This window comes from Coloeus monedula, assembly GCF_965178545.1.
Source record: "Coloeus monedula genome assembly, chromosome: 1".
In the NCBI taxonomy this organism is placed as follows: Eukaryota; Metazoa; Chordata; class Aves; order Passeriformes; family Corvidae; genus Coloeus; species Coloeus monedula.
Genome location: NC_138781.1, coordinates 30,908,190 through 30,925,298, shown reverse-complemented (window position 1 = coordinate 30,925,298; position 17,109 = coordinate 30,908,190). Strand labels below are relative to the sequence as shown.

Here is a 17,109-nt window from a genome sequence, read left to right as displayed (position 1 = left end):
GCTTCCTATGTCTGACATAAATCATCTGCTCTTTTAAGCTCTGCTCAGTACTTAGTTCAATCTCCCCTAACACCCTTTTAGTCCACTGCTCTCTTCCCTTGAATATACCAGCACTTCTCTGCTAATGACAAAAACTTGGTAAGTGCTACGCGTTTACCAGGGTGGCTTTTAGATATCCCAGAAAAAAGGGAATTTGACCATTTGTCCTAGTGTTTTAGAAGTTAAACCACCTGGTCAAAAGAATCTTTCCAGCTTGGATGTCTGATGTCCAGCCTTCCCATCCTCACACCTGGCATTTCCCAGGCTGAAACACCGGAAACTGTCCTCCTCCATCATGAATCAATTTGCTGCTCTCAAGCCCTGTCTTTCAGGTTAGCAGCTGACGTATCTCTAAACAGTGCTACCATAAATATCTATATTGCTTCAAAAATGAGACATTCAAAAGAGGGAAATGATTGCTTACTTTAGAGAGATAAATTGAAGCAAATGAAAATCAAATCTCTAGAGACATGCTTCAAGAATAAAATCTGCACAGATCAATCTCCCAAAGGCAGTAAGAGGTACAAGTCACTGAGCTGAAACTAACACAGAAGGAACAGTTCAGTGACATAGTGATATAATTGTAATAAAATAGGTCAGGGAATATTCCTGTAGTAGTGAGAGGCCTTTTCTCTGAAGTTTTTTTCATTTTATGTTTATTTCTGAGTCTACTAATTGTGCATCAGTTTTCTTAAGAGTTAAGGAAACATTCAGAGCAAATCAATGTATTTTACAGATACTCTTTCTTTCCTTAGTTTTAATTAAAAAAACCCAGGTACCGAGCAAGTGTTATCCAATGGACTAAATTAGGTAGTTGAGTCATGATGACAAGAGGGATGGGCAAATTTTGAAGAAAAAAGTTACTCAAGACATGATGCTTGACATCTGGTTTATGATGCTCTAATTGTCAGTAGTCAGCCAAAGCCAAAAGACTGCTATTGTCTTTCAGATGAAATATATCTAGAACAGTGCTGACTGTTTACTGAACTAAATATATTCTCTCAGTTTCTGCCTGAAGTATATGTCCTGCCTTGGAACAGAAGATTATTTTTCTGTTTTCTCACTTAAAAATACTGAGTTTAGGTCTGGCAAGTTCTGATGGTCATGGTACACCATGCTAGAGGTAGCTGTATAAATAAAGTGGTTATGCTGTAATTACCCTTGTTATGGTATAAGATGGCCAGTTCCATTAAAATAAATTACAAAATTTTTTTCCAATATAATGAAACATAAGAAAAAGCAGAAAAATAATTTATAAGTATTTTTGAAAATTTTATGCCAAAAATGCAAATGAGTAGTATCTTTCTTACTTTTCCTTTCTTTTAGCTATATAATGAAAATTGCAATAAGGAATATCTTTCGTCTGAATGAAATACACTCTTCTTATTTTATGTTCTAGATTTTGATCTTTTCCCTCTCCTCTCCTCTCCTCTCCTCTCCTCTCCTCTCCTCTCCTCTCCTCTCCTCTCCTCTCCTCTCCTCTCCTCTCCTCTCCTCTCCTCTCCTCTCCTCTCCTCTCCTCTCCTCTCCTCTCCTCTCCTCTCCTCTCCTCTCCTCTCCTCTCCTCTCCTCTTCTCTCCTCTCCTCTCCTCTCCTCTCCTCTCCTCTCCTCTCCTCTCCTCTCCTCTCCTCTCCTTTCTTTTTCTTTTTCTTTTTCTTTTTCTTTTTCTTTTTCTTTTTCTTTTTCTTTTTCTTTTTCTTTTTCTTTTTCTTTTTCTTTTTCTTTTTCTTTTTCTTTTTCTTTTTCTTTTTCTTTTTCTTTTTCTTTTTCTTTTTCTTTTTCTTTTTTTTTCCTTTTTCTTTTTTTTTCCTTTTTCTTTTTCTTTTTCTTTTTCTTTTTCTTTTTCTTTTTCTTTTTCTTTTTCTTTTTCTTTTTCTTTTTCTTTTCCTTTTTCTTTTTCTTTTCCTTTTTCTTTCCTTTTCCTTTCCTTTTTCTTTTTCTTTTTTTTTCTTTTTCTTTTTCTTTTTCTTTTTCTTTTTCTTTTTCTTTTTCTTTTTCTTTTTCTTTTTCTTTTTCTTTTTCTTTTTCTTTTTCTTTTTCTTTTTCTTTTTCTTTTTCTTTTTCTTTTTCTTTTTTTCTTTCTTTTCTTTCTCTTCCTTTCTTTTCTCTTGATTTCCCAACTTTATTATGTCTGTGACAGAGTACTAAATTTGATCAGACTCTTTCCAATTCTTTTTTGAAAGCACTACATAAAAACTTATCTTCATTAAGTGCCACTGGGATTCCAGCACCACATAACTAATGAGAGAATTCAGTAGCTTCATGTCAATGTGATGCCTCAAGTTCAAAGGGGACAAGGACATCCTGTTTGGTGTTTTGTTTCACTCAAGCCATTAAACTGCACAGACCCTTTTAAGTGTTTTTTTAAAGTAGTCTTCTTTACTCCCTATCAGTAACCTAAAACATTATAAAAAAAGTGTTCATTTACATAATCTTCAAATTTGCAATGTGATTTGGAAAAAAAAACCTTCAGTGATTCTCAATGTATTGGAAGGAAATTCCTGGTGGATGAAAATATTTCAGAACTACTACTTTTTTTCCTTGAAAGATCCCTTAAAGATCTTCAGCATTTGTGACCTCGATGTTTTTCCTCAAAAAGCATGCTGGGAAAATCCTAGAGGTGTCCACTGTGTGTGGGGATACATGCACCCAAAAAGAGCCAAGAGAAAAAAAATTGCATCTTTCAGGACATGTGCACTGTCTTCATGCGTGTTCTACAAAGCTACCATTGGTGCAGTTAACACCACTAGGAAAATAATGTTTGTCACATGGTGACAAAAATACCAAAATTATTTTTGGATAACTAATTGCTTTGATGTAGCATATTTGTTGATTAAATTACAATTTTGAAACAGCATTGCATCACTTGATAAATGGATTTTCTTTACTGTTTTCCCCAGGGTTTGATGCAAGTTTAAGAAGGCTGCTTACTCAAATATTTGAGTGAATGAAAAATTATTTTGAACTGTTCATGTTGGCTTTGGAAATTTCAACAATACTGGGTTCCACTTTGCCAGTTTTACTTCTGTGCTAACATGCTTTGAAACACTGGACATAATTATGCAACTATTTCAAAGATGATTTGACAAAATTTCTTGAAATTCCTGGTAAATTTGTTAGGACACAGACCAGTCATATGGAAAAGTAATTCTACTGCAATGCTGTTCCTGTAGGAACCATAAAAGATGCTTCTATAACTTTCACTGAAAACAAAGGATTACCTCTTCTCTATCAAAAAAAAAACCTCCAAACCAATTAAATATATTCTGTTAATCTTTTCCACTGTTTTGGATAAATTAAATGCTTTAACAGAAATAAATAATAATTCTGCTTATCTTTATTTAAAAAAAAAAAATCTTCAAAACAAAACAAACTTGTGAAGGATATATAGATTTTTATTGAGATTTATATATATCTCAAATTTTAAATTGATAATTTCTCTTGACAGCATAAAACTACTATGCAAAGCAATTTAAGTTATTCTTTGCAAACTGACTTTGCTTAATAGGAAGAAAACACTGCACAAGAACAAACACAATATGCCTGGCTGCAATCATAAATAAATCATAAATTTTATGGCAATACATGTCAGTGATCATTTTCCCATACAACTAATTCACTGAATTCATATCTGATGTTAATTATCATATTAGGAAATAATTTTGAAAGCTAGCACATTTAAAACCCAGACATTGCATTCAAGGATACATTCCACTATTAAATGAAACAGCTTTGTTTTATTTTGCTTTTAGAGAACGCTAATCTGTTTTAAGTAAGTAAAAAACATTTAGAAAACAGCTCTCACAAACAAACTGCTTCTGAATGGATGCAACATCAGATACCAAAAAGGGAACCTTTTTTTTTTCACCTAGAGGAATTTAAGGAAAAGGGATCAGACTATGGATCAAACGAATCAAATATTTGATTACTTTACCATCATAAACAGAAACCATTACGTAAGTGAATTTTTATTAACTAACAATACTTTATTGTTCTGGATAGTTATCTAATTTTAGTTTTTTCTTCCAAAGAAGATCTTTCCCTTCCTTGGTCCGTTTTAGCGTATATGAATCATAATTGATGATTGGGAGAAAAGAATGAATCTGAAGTAAATAAGTTATTGCTAAATTCATTCAAATAGACTTATTTTACAACAGAACAACTCCTATTTCTTTTCAATTTAATTCTATAAGACTTCAGGAAGCATTTAAATAACGGTTTTCTCACATGAATACGCTTTTGAAGTTTTTAGCATGTTTTTGTATATATTAATATTTAGAATATCTGTCCCTGTAAACATTACTTATTTTAGTAAATCTTAATCATGTTGGTGGAGTAGTCTCAATCATGAGGACTGCTCAAAGCGAGTAAAAGCTTGTGAGATTAGGATCTACATTCTTGCATTTCCAGAAATTTTATGGTAATTAGTTGGTGCAAGCAAGAACAATTTCCTTAAACACAGCCACCAGCCCCACCCCACAAAACAACAAAGGTAATAAAATGCTGAAAAAAATTTGGGATTTTTTTTGTGTGCCAGTGTTGGCAACTTGTATCATTTTACTGCAGATTTCATAGTATTCCGTGTTTTTATATAAAGATATTATGATCAGGAGATTGCAATTGAATCTGAATGTTCCATTGATAAAAAAATGGCTGGGGAAAAACTTAGAAGATGAAGGGAGGTGTTCTGGGAGCTCCACAATAAAAGAAATCTGAGTAGCGTTTTACTGACTCTTAGAATATTTTTGAGGCCTGAAGCAGTGGTTTTTTAACTTCTAGAACTGGTAGTACTGATATGCTATTTCAACAATTAATCAAGGTACAAGCATCCAGTGTGGTGATGTGACTTTTTGAAACTACCACCATGAATTGATGTTTTGAGTTTAATTCACATAGGTAAGCACAACAATTTCCCTTTACCCACAAGTAATTAACATACCTTTTATAACATCTATTTCAATAACTTACATTCTTTGGGACAATAATACCTTGAACATAACGTTTTAATGTTTATTTTATATGTTTGCTTGGGTAAAAAACTCCAACACAGCAGCAACTAAAACAATTGCTGGGATCAAAGCTAAAAATACCAAGAAAATCTCTTCAGATTAGTGAAGAATTGCTGGTGCTGATACCAGTCAGACCTAAAGTGTACTTGATACTGGGATAGTGTGAAAAAGATGAGTTTGCAGACCGAAAAAACAGATGGCCCCTTATCACACCATGGGGCTAAACACACAAGAGCAAACTTCAGAGACGCCTTACCTTTACCTTGTCTATCCCTATCAGGAGGGACTGTTATATTAAGGGTTATTGCTTCTCTAGCCCTCCCTGTGATCAGCTTTTGAAGTCCATGGCCAAGAGGCCAGTGTGAGAATATCACCTCAGATAAGAGGTGTTTGTTCTGTGAAATATTCAGGACAGGAATCCATGGAGCCCGTGATAGTTCAGCAGGGAACCACAAACTCCAGCTAATATGTTTTAATCCCCTGTTGGTTTGAGAACTACCCGCCATAAAAAGCATAACTGGTTGTTTATTTGTGCAGGCAAGAGATAACATCTTAAAGTTACAGTCTGCCTTAAGTAGTGGGGATGTGAAGCCCGAAGAAATGAACCATCCAAGCTCATAATCAAAATTGTGTGTGCTCTCTTCTTCTCTTCCTAATGAGATGTAAACATTTTGGCTGCTGTCTCTTTTGAAAGATATTAATCAATCTATTGGTTAGAAATCACAAAGGATAGTCAGTCTTCAAATTACATGCCTTCTTTTATAGCATTTTGAAGCTGTGAACAATATGTTAAAAATTTTCCCATGGCGCAACCAAGTAAATACTTGTGGCACATTTCTATTTATTACAGAGAATGGTTAAATTCTAAGACATAAATCATGCTCTTCTACTAAAGACTACAAATTCCCAAAGACAAGACTAATTCCCAATGCAACGATGCTATAAAAGATCAGACACTTTGTTATGCAGAAATCCACATTTGGAGATGTCTTTCAACAATGTTCTCTCAGGACCCAATCCTGCAAAAGGCACAGGCAAGTTGCTGAACACTGTGTCAAGCTCCATTAGTTTCAAAATGGCCCTAAAACCTTATATTTAATTTGCTGTATTTAAATTGTAATCTGACATGTTTAATACTGCCTAACCAAAAAAATTCTTTGTTCTTTCCTTTCCTCTACCAAATGACAGCCTTTTTGTTTGAATAAGGAAAAATATTTCATAAGTTTAATTTAAAAACTGAGAGAAGGTACAACCAATTTTACCTTTTTTGCATCCCTCACATAAGTTATTGTCATTAGCCAATGTTACTACTGTAGCATGAAAGAAAAAATACCAAGAGGTATCTGAAGAGATAAGGGAAGATGACCAAAAAGGGAAAATAATTCTTAATGGTTTTGTAGATTCTCTTTTTTTTTCTACTATAATCTATCCTTTGCCCTGTCCCCAGCAACTGTCCTAAATCAAGGAGTGGGCACCTGATACATTCTGCAGATGGATTGACACTGTATATCTGAACATGCTATACAGGTGGTTTTTCACTTGTACCAATTAGTTAACTAGCCAGCAGACAGATCTTCTCTTTGTGAGGCAGGAGTGGGAGTGGAAATGGAAATCTCTTCTGGCTCATTTGCAGAAAGAAAGGCCAAGTGAAAGTGGAAAAGCAGGTCAAAACAATGATTATTTACTAATACTTCTAATTCCACTCACTTTCTGCTTAGGTAGACCCTTTCTGGAAGATACACCAGTTAGCCAGACAGTATTGAAACGACTGAGCAGTAACAAAATCAGTACTAAGGTTTCTGAATCCTTGAGATGAGTTTTAAATATGTATCCAGCTAGACATGAGTGCCCCAAAGTCTGAAGACAAGGATTTCCCTAGCCTCAGTAAATGAGGTGAACTGTTCACTGTTTTCCCTTGGCTCAAGTCCATAGTCCAAGCCATTGACATTGAAAGCAGGTTCTTCAATCAAACATTAGAATTTTTCTGAATTTCTCCAAGCACTAATCCCTTTTTTAAGTGAAATAATAAAAAAGAAAAAAGGACTTCTCCTCTTGTATCTTCAATTTGCCTTTTACTATGCTGTGTCCTAGAGAGGACACTAATTTATACAGTGAATTCCAATCTCTCATCCACAGGAGCCAACAGACTATTCTTCTTCAGACTACAGGATTTCTGAAATTTTCTACATTTCATATTTATAAATGTATATATAGTGTTAAGGCAATAATGTACCAGATTTTGGAGTCACTGACAAACAAATCACTGATATTGATAAATTTGCAAGAGCAAATTCAAAGAGTAAAAATGCAGGAGTAAACAAACATAACCTGACTTAGGAGGCTGAGCAATCCAATGGCCATGTCCAAATCATAGGATATGATACAGCAATGATTGCTGTGGGCTACAAGGAAAAAGAAACCAAAATGCTTTACTTCTTCCAATGAATTCTGTGAAAATAATCATGTCTAAGAGTTGGTCACCATTTAATTTTTCATCTATTTTGATATCTTTCATATTGTACCAAACTACCACTTAATTAGTATTCAAGAAATTACCCTAGAGAAAACCCAAACTTTGCTTTCAGAAGTGAACAACTGGAAGCAAAGCAAAGTCTTGATGCTACATTTTCTTGCTGCCAGTCACTGGGTATCATGTAGTTTCTAAGAGACAAAAGGGACAGAAAAAAAATTCTGATACCAATGAGGACACTCCCCAGTGAAAAACTATATCATTGATCATTGCCCCAACCCATCTCTAATGCTGTTAGCTCGGAGTCAAAAGCTGAAGATCCATCCTGCTGGATAATTACTTTATCACCTCAAGTACCACAAAGATAATCAAACAATGTCAAAAAAATAAAATATCTGAACTCAGAAGAATTCAGACAAGAAGACAGTTGCAGCAACTGAAGTAATTCAACAGTTTACTGCTACCATAAGGTATCCTACTCAACCTCTTCCTTTCTCCACTGCACCTGGCACATATTGGTCCTTCCATAATCTGATTCAGCCTAAGCCCAACAGAAGTTTCTCCACTTTTTTGACTCCATTTTCTGATGGGTTGATGAGTTAATGCTCCATGTCTTAACAGAGAGATTGACAAGATGCAGACCCAGCACAAGGTAAATAATGGACCACTCAGAATGGGAAGCGGTGTGCCACAACCCTTTTGTATGGCAAGGAGCTGCTTGGAGCAGCTCATGCCAGCTATGAAACTGCAGTCAAAGGCAGTCAGTGCCAGACTTGTAAAGATCACAGTTTCTTGTAGTTGAATCAAAAAGAATTTCATACTTGTGAAGAGATTAGACATGGCATCATAAAAGCCTGCAATGCTATTTTTAGAAACTTGAACTGTGGTAAAACAGCTACCGAGTCAAAACTGCCATTCTCTTTAGTCCTGTCAATTTGCAAGGATTCCTTTTTCTGGCCTTCCTTTAACATATACTTTAACATTAGCCCCAGTAATCCCAACCAGTACTCTTTGTCGGAGTCAAGCGCCACAGAAGACTTTCAGACAATCCCAAGAAAGTGAAGTTCCTACCCAAAGACATTATAATGACTACCCAAAACGACTCACAGTCAGTCCAACATCCTGTCCAATAGAGAGTTACAGTATTATTTGGGGACTCCTTTGGAAACCAAGTACTTCCAGGAAAAAAACCCCAATGAACATATATAGCCTTTTTAGTACTTGAAATACTCAGAATATTCACATAGAATGTTTTAGAAATACTGAAGCTGGCACATGGGAAACTTTTTCTCTGAAACATATCTGAAGTACCAGGCTTTGACCCTGAGCAGTTCTGCATTTGAATTCAGTGATATGTAGTTTCAGCATTAGCCTTTGGTCTGTTTCTAACCCATATAATATACACAAAACACAGTGGGAAATTGAAAAGAATTTCAATACAGTAGGACAGTTGTAAAGGCTCAAGAAAAAAATAGTCATTGAAGAGAAACTTTTGCATGAAGCCTCTGGTGTCTGAGTGTGCTATGGTATATCTAATTGTAAGGATGCCATCTATTTATAAGACTCCTTTAAAGCCTTCCAGGCATGGCTGGTACACCATTCTAGATCATTTGTTTCAGCAATCAGTCATCTCTTTATTAAAACTGTGTTCATTACTTCTGAATTTGGTTGGGCCGAGAGCTTTTTATAGCATTTTATGTTACATTCAGAGATCTTGTTATCAAAACTCCTTATTCCCAGTGGGAATTGGAACAGAAATGTGAAGGGCAAAGCAACAAGAAACCAACAGGACAGGCCCCGAAGTTCAACCTGGTTGCTCTTATTTGTATTCTTCAAAGTATCACCTCCAGCCATGAGAAGAGATTCCTCACAGAAAAGCTGTTGACTACATGTAAGGCAGCCGACTTTTTAATGCATTAATTTCTACCACTTATGCTGACATATCCTTTGGAAATAACCTGGGCTTCTGAGAAGGGAAACTGCTAATAACTAGCACTTTTTTCATTGGTCCCACTTGAATTGAGTGTATTACAGCATTATGCAGCTTTTGCTAAGTTGAGGGAGTTATTGCAATTTTCTCAAATAAAAACATTAAAAGTTGCAAATCAGCTTAGATAGAGTCAGTTATACTCTAGGCACTGGATCAACTTTTCATTGCAAATTTGGCATAACAGAAGACAAATATTCCAACAGACAAAATATCATTTACTCTTTAAATGCCCACAGTGGTATCCTTTCCTACTGCTAACTGCTGATTTTATTTTGCACTCTGGTGTCAAATAGCATCTTTGGAATAGGAGAGTAAAACAACAGGAAAACTCCAGTAAATCATCATAGCCCTTAACAAACGCAGTGCTTCAGGAAGTTGAGTACCTTGAAAAAAGTCTTCATTCTTGCTTGACACTTCTCTGTTTACTTTATTCTTTTTACGGAATGGTCACGATTTAATGAGCAATTATGTAGAATATTTACTTGAACAGTAAAGTGATCTCAGTGGCTTTAGTGCAAGCATTATTCTAAGGGCTGTTCTATAAAACAAAGAGAAAGTATTTCACCTCAGGATAACGTTACATGGAGATCTTCAGTCAGCATAGCTAATTTAAAAACAGTTCCCTTACAAGATCTAACAACTTGCAAATTTATGACCAGGTCTGACAGCTCCTCTTCAGACTTGTTCACTACACGAAATTCAAATAGTGTGATAATACTAGATATTTTAGCAGATAATGTAAAAATTAACTGTAAAATAAAGGACAAAATATATCAGTTCTATCTTCAGTAGTTCCATCTAAGGATCAGCAGGATAAGAGCAAGGAGCAGATTCATACTGTTTAGGCATCTCCTTACTATTCTAAATATAAAATTCCTTTATCCCCTTTATTTCTTCAACCATTATTTTTCTTATATTTTGTTGTCAATACAACTTTTATTACTCCAGTACAAAAAGTGAAATTGATAAAAATAAGTTTTGATAATACATATTATATTGTCATGATATTTTGTGTTATCTTTTTGAAAAAAATAAATTTCTAATAATAAAAAGAAACCATTGGACTAGTCTGGAACTGAGACACGTTTTCCTCTCACTTGATTATATTTTACAACAAAATCAAAGAACTTTTACAGCCCCTGATCTAAACAAAGAGATCTCAAAAACTTCAATAGTTACTCTGCATAAGAGTTGTGCATGAGAGTTCCAGATGCTGCACTCATGCACCTTCAGCTTACGTCTTGGGGAACCACTTAGCCAAGCAACAGGGAAAGAGCCATGCCAGTACTAAAGCTGGACCTGACATTACAAAACATATTCCTCTATTTCAGCTAAACTTGAATCATTACAGAAGGGGCACAGAAAGCAAAATCTGAGATAAGTTGCCTGAATACTCCTGACAGAATGTACCAGATACTAGAGAAACTCCTGAGCAAGACTTGGCACCTTTAACAGCAAGACCCTGGGCCAAGAGGACTAAAAGAGAAGTTTAACATGACATTTGCCTCACTTTCTTCTCTTTTCTTTTTGATGTTAAACTTGGTACACTTCCCATAGCATAATGCCACAGGCAAGGCAGTGTCTGTGAGCAAAGATAATATTTTTAGCAGACAAAAAGTTTTTGTTTGGAAAAACAAACTCCTTTTCTGCCATAAACCCTTTTTTGGGGGGAAGACCTTCTTCAGGGCAAAGTGATTGTGAATTCAAAAGTATACCTGTTTCTAATTATGCTAGGTGGCCTTTCATCAGTGTTGTCAATAAAGCTTGCCTTTCCTTACTAAGATATTAGGAATGTAGCTCGTACCAAAGGACTGAGAACTTCCCAGCAGCAACAAGTTCTGCCATATGCCACCAGTCATATCAAATCTTTGAAGCCCTTTTTGTTCTTAAAAGAATATAAAATCCATCACAAAGTTTTTGCATGTGGGTTGAGTACATATTTCAAGATGTGTATGTGTACGTAGGTATATTATACAAATACCTTTCGAAATCATAGCACTTCATTAAGAGAGATTGGCACAAAGAGCCAACATAAAGAAAAATGTGACTGTGAAATCCTCAAAGTTGGAGTTGAAACAAATGTTTTAGTTAATGTTCATTCTCCATTCTACATCGCACCAAACAAATCTGTTTTGTAGACAGGTAAAACTTAGTTAAATATTGCTTATCTTAGCAAAAACTAATCAACAGATGAGGACAAATTGGAAAGCCATTTTGAAAAAATAGGGAAAGTGATTTGAAAAGTGCAATAAGACAGGAAAGACTCAAACTTTCCTTCCAATATTTTTTAAACATGATCTCTTTTTTTTCAATGGAAAAAAGACCATTAGTGATTACATCACTTAATACAACTAGAGATAAATTAAAAAGTGAGATACCTCCAAGCTCTGCTATCATCACTGATCTCAGTTGGCCAGATTCCACTCTATAGCCTTCCAGAGGAGTTGAGAGTCACCTCACTGTGAGAAACCCTCACATGCACAACAGACTCCCAGATTTAAAATCAGCTGCTAATAGATATAGATGTATATATGATTATTTTGTTGCTGACATGTTTGTTTACTAATCAGAAATGGCAACTCCTCAGTAAATAAGATTGTCATTCTGTATGACAATACAGAAAAAAATTAAAATTCTGGGTTAAAGCAGATTACAATTTACATTTCTCAAACTGTGCAGATTTAGTAGACCATTTTTTGCTGAATGTAATTGCCTGCTATATGGTTACTCCAAGACTGTAATTAGTCCAATCTGCTATCTTCATCCAGTGGTTTTTACTTTATAACTTGGGATGGCTGATTGGTTAATACATTTTAACTTTCCCCTTAGACTGTACTCTGAGGGAAAGACATAAAGAATTAATTATCAAGCATCTAGTGGCTTCCAAACTCTCCTTAACAGCAAGGTTAGTAGCTAAGGATCCATCTTCTCTCCTTTGATGTCACTCTCTCCCTAATTGTATGAAATCACAGAAATCAGAAAATCCAATGTATTATGTGTACACAAAGTGCTAAAGATTTATAAAGGAAGAATATTTACATGTTCAACTTTACTTGTTGGGGGTATAATTTCTAATTTTTACAAACCCATTATATTAAAACTTAGCATGAATATCTATTTTTAGTCTCTAATATGAAAGTTTCTCTTTGGACCTTATTTTTTTTTTAATAGACTGTTCATTTTCCTACATACCACATATAGTATGTTATGTTCTAAAATAGTATGGTGGAATGCGGAGAATTTTGTTTTGGGGAAATAATAAATTCCTTTGGCTCAGTAAAAAAGGCTTTATTCATCCCTCAGGTGCATGATCATTATCTGGGTCTATCTTGGCTTTTCTCTTAATTTAAACAAGAGCCACCTACTGTAAATCATATTTTTTTGCTTACAGATGTGCAGAAGTAGATGTGTAGCCTCTTATATAAAAAATGTATTAAGATTTCTAAAAAAAAGTTATGGAGAGTTAATTAATTAACTCATGAATGAAAAGTAACACTAATTCTAATGTCAGACAGTTTTTATTTGCTGCTATTTCTAGTTAAGTTGTTGAAGTTGCTATGCCAAAATATTACATATGCCAAAGCGTCTTGCATTGTTAAGGCACATGTAGAATACCTTCTCAACAGCTAAATACAGATAGTTATACAATGTTTCTCAACAAAATGCCTAATTTAGTACCAGTTGAAAGTTCACCTCCCTCCCACACAAGCTCATGGAATGGTGCCACTGACCAGGAACCACACATGGAAAAAAACAGCGAGTAAATCTCTCACGTCTTCCTGCAAAACGTTTTACTAAAAATCATAATACACAGGGAAATGATACTCAAACAAGCAGACAGCCTGCTATGTTTCTTTCCTCTCCAGTGTAACCACTGCATTAAGCTGAAAATCTTGCTAAAACTCAGTATGTCTTATTTGCAGCCAGAGGGATACTGCATTTCCAGTCCATTTGTGCATTAGCACCTGTGTAAGTGTCTTTGGGTAGACTCTTGCACTGCTCTCTGCATTCTCCCTTTCCACAGCACACCACTATGAGCAGTCACTCTGTTTCTCCAGTGTTGTCCTTGGTATTCAGGGGAGCCTGTTCAGCATGCAGTGAAAATTAAAATAAAAATATGCATATCTGCCCTGAACCTCCTGAGGCAAACAACAACTTTGGTCTGTTGATCTGTAACCGAAGTCAGAGGGCAGAAGGACAAAATCCTCTGAACTAGAGTCCATTTGTGCAGTGTTTTAAATGCCACTAGGTCTCATTGACTTCTCCAGACTTTTCCCAAGGCATTTGCCATTAGCAGTAGAGATCCATAATTAATAACTGATGAAGTGATATTATATACTGAATATACCAAATAAAAGTAGATATACTGAAGAAAATTATTCAGAGCATTGCATTAGGAAACAATTTTGTCTTGTCCCATGGAAAGCAACTGATATACAGCAATGTTACAATGCACATTACTGTGCAGAGAGTTACTACATCACCCAGCCTTGCTTAACATCCCAGGCTCAGAATCAGTTTGGCCACAAAATCTTGTAAGAGGTAGTGATTTTGGAGTGCTACATATGAGATATGTCAGACAGACCTGTCTTTCAGAAAGTATTAAATCTCTGCCACAAGCACACATTTTGAAAGACTGAAATGGACATCCATATATTGAGACCCAACAGAATAGTCTTTAAGAAAAATTTGGCCTTCATAAACACTGATGTAATTCAGGATTAATGCCATGGAGCTGAAAAGATTGCAATAACAAAAGAGCAATATGAGATTGGATTTAGGCTTCCAAAGTCTAAAAGCTCCAATATATATTTAAAGAGAAGAAACTTACTCCGGCATTTGGAAAATGGGGCCTATTGAAAAGCATGAAACCTCTAAAATGTTATTTGAATGCCAGAAAAGTAATACTTTAAAAAGTCAAGACAAAAATGCCAAGAGGAACAGAAAGGAGTGAGCCAGAAACTCTAACATGTTCATTTCCACCCTGTCCATGAGTTGGGCAAGTGCTGCAGCTCTCCAGCCTTCTCTGGGTATTAACTGCTGGACAGTCCCTGCCCTGAGTGACACAGCTGTCATCTCACAAAACAGAAACATAGATGGGAACTGGACTTACATAATAAGGCTTCTAACTAGAAAAAATACCAACTCAGAAAGGTGTGTCAATGGCAATACCTACATTTAGCTGTGACTTTGTACCCGCCCAGCGGAGGGTCGTGGCCTTCCACAGCATCGAATCCTGCTGACACCAGGACAATTTCTGGATCAAACTCGTTGGCAGCTGGCATAATCACAGTCCTGTAGAATGAAAAAAACCCCAATGTAATAAAATCAAAAGAACTTCCATCTTCATGATATAAATTGTGACAATCAGAAAAAACCACAACACAATATATTTTATTTTAGTTAAATCAGCCTCCATGGTAGCTGTTCAAGTCCAAGGCTTCAATCAATTTCTTTCTATAATCACTCTTTTTTCTTGTCTATGACTGAGAACGAAAAGGCAGGTACATGTGAAAGCCTCTAATATTACTTACACATCTGTGTCTGTTTTATCCTGCTGCCTATAAAAAGCTGCCTCTTCCAGGGAAGTGACTAATGGTTTACAGAGAACTCTCAAAGCCTGACTGGAAACCCGGACTGCTCCAGTTAGTGCGAACTTGGTGTAAATTTGAACTATAAATTTCTTTTGGGAAAATGTTTGCTTTCCAAACTTTTTTTTTTTTTTTTACTTCTTAACATTTTTAAATGTTTGTCGAGGTGGGGGGTGACTCTAGCAAAGGAAAAACATGAAATTCCCTTAATCAAATCCAGACTATGTCGTCAAGCCTTTCCAAGGTCAAGCATAACAGGAATGTGACAACCACAAACTAGTGACAGCAACCCCTGCTGGTGTCAGGAAGATAATTCAGCCCTTTACAGTCACAGATATTCCACTTTTTTAACCCCTTCCTTGACAAACTTGTGTGGATATTTTATCACCTTGATTTTGCCCTTCTCCAATCTCAAAGCACGAAAGATGCATTGAAGGAGAAGACTAGCCCCTGTATTCTGCACTTGCAGGTGTGTTCTTTCAGGCTGACTCCAAAGGGAAGGCGTAAGGATGGCTTTTGCACTGGTTTGACAAACACTGAGCTGTGCTAAACCAGGGGGACATTGCTAACATTAAAAGGCAAATACACATATGAATGTTCCATCACAGATAAAGTAAATCAAGAAAATCCCAATTGGTCTAGCAAAGATTAATTTTGTGCATGTGTAATGGTATTTGTTTTAGTTCAATGTTTATTAATTTATTTTATAAACACCTTAGTCCAAAGAAATCATATTTTGTTGAAAGGTTTAGGTTTTACGTGGAAAAAAAAAGACACATTAATGATATTAACAATTCTCTAGGTTTTTCTTCAGTTTCGTTTTTGATCTTTTCATTTATAAACTTTATTTTGGTTTTTTTTTTCCTAAAAGGCAATTTTAATATTAGGAAAATATTCCTTTTACTTATGCAAACACTATTCAGATGAAGCAAAAAGTCTTTGTCAGGGCATACAGCATTTCAATGAATACAGTTTTGCATTTATAAAAAAAGTATAGAGGCTGCTTAAAATTTTTTTGATGATTTTGCTGAAACTGCACCACAAATATCTGCAAGCAAAGTGATATAAGCTGAGAAATATTCCTTTTTTTAAATGTCATTAGTAGGCCTCTGCTGAAATATGGATTCCAGTATTGAGCACTGCACTTCAAGAAGGACCTAGACCAACTGGAGAAATCGAAGGCAAAGAAAAAACTTCTAAAAAACATAAATGGATGAATAATATAGGTATAATTATTTGATTTGCATAACATGGGAGCATACATGATAAAAGTCCACAAATACATAAGTTGTTGCAAGAGGAAAGAAATAACCTGTTCTTTACCCTGTGGACAGGACCTGAAGCAGCTGCAGCAGGAAACCTGTAGTTCGGACACTGGAACAAATTTTTAAATAGTAAAAATAAATAATAATATAAATAAATTTTAAAAGAAAATTGGAGACTGTCTATCTCTTGGAGTTTTTTATAATAGGTAAAACCACCAAAATATCCACCAAGCTTGCTACAGGTTTGACTTGACATGGCTTGGAGGCAGGAGGTCAATTACTTCTCCTCTAGGTATTTTTTCCTATTGTTCCACGATGTAAAACTCTCTAACACACAAAGTACACATATGAATATTTACATTAGACACTACAGTGACTGAACTTTTGCAGGCTAATCTCCACAAAGTTAGGGAACAATATCAGGAATAAAGGTCTCCTATGCAACTACATCTTATCTTATGTACATACCTTCTGATACTCTAATTACAAATTCATTGTCTGAAGCAACACATACTTCCCAAACTTCCCCACGTCTGCAACACATGTGGCATGGATCCTGATTACTGATGAGGACTGTGGCTGATGCACAATCTTCATCTGTCCCCATTGCACCATACATCTTATACACTGAAAGAAGGAGGGATCCTGTGAAGAACCCTCCCTATCTGCAGCCACTTGAGCTTTTACCCTCCTCCTCTCCATTCACATTTCCTCAAATTCAAGTCAGGCTCTGCTTTTTATTTC

The 17,109-nt window shown here is 35.5% G+C and overlaps 1 protein-coding gene across 7 annotated transcripts in view; it reads right to left on the bottom strand.

The window, feature by feature from the left end:
* The window catches only part of HDAC9 (histone deacetylase 9), a 456,537-nt gene that overhangs the window by 40,999 nt on the left and 398,429 nt on the right, over positions 1-17,109 (bottom strand). For all 7 annotated transcript variants that reach the window (XM_082290871.1, XM_082290873.1, XM_082290872.1 and 4 more), the window contains one exon: positions 14,686-14,804. In XM_082290871.1, the coding sequence (XP_082146997.1) occupies positions 14,686-14,804 (119 nt within the window). The remainder of the gene's footprint in view (positions 1-14,685; positions 14,805-17,109) is intronic.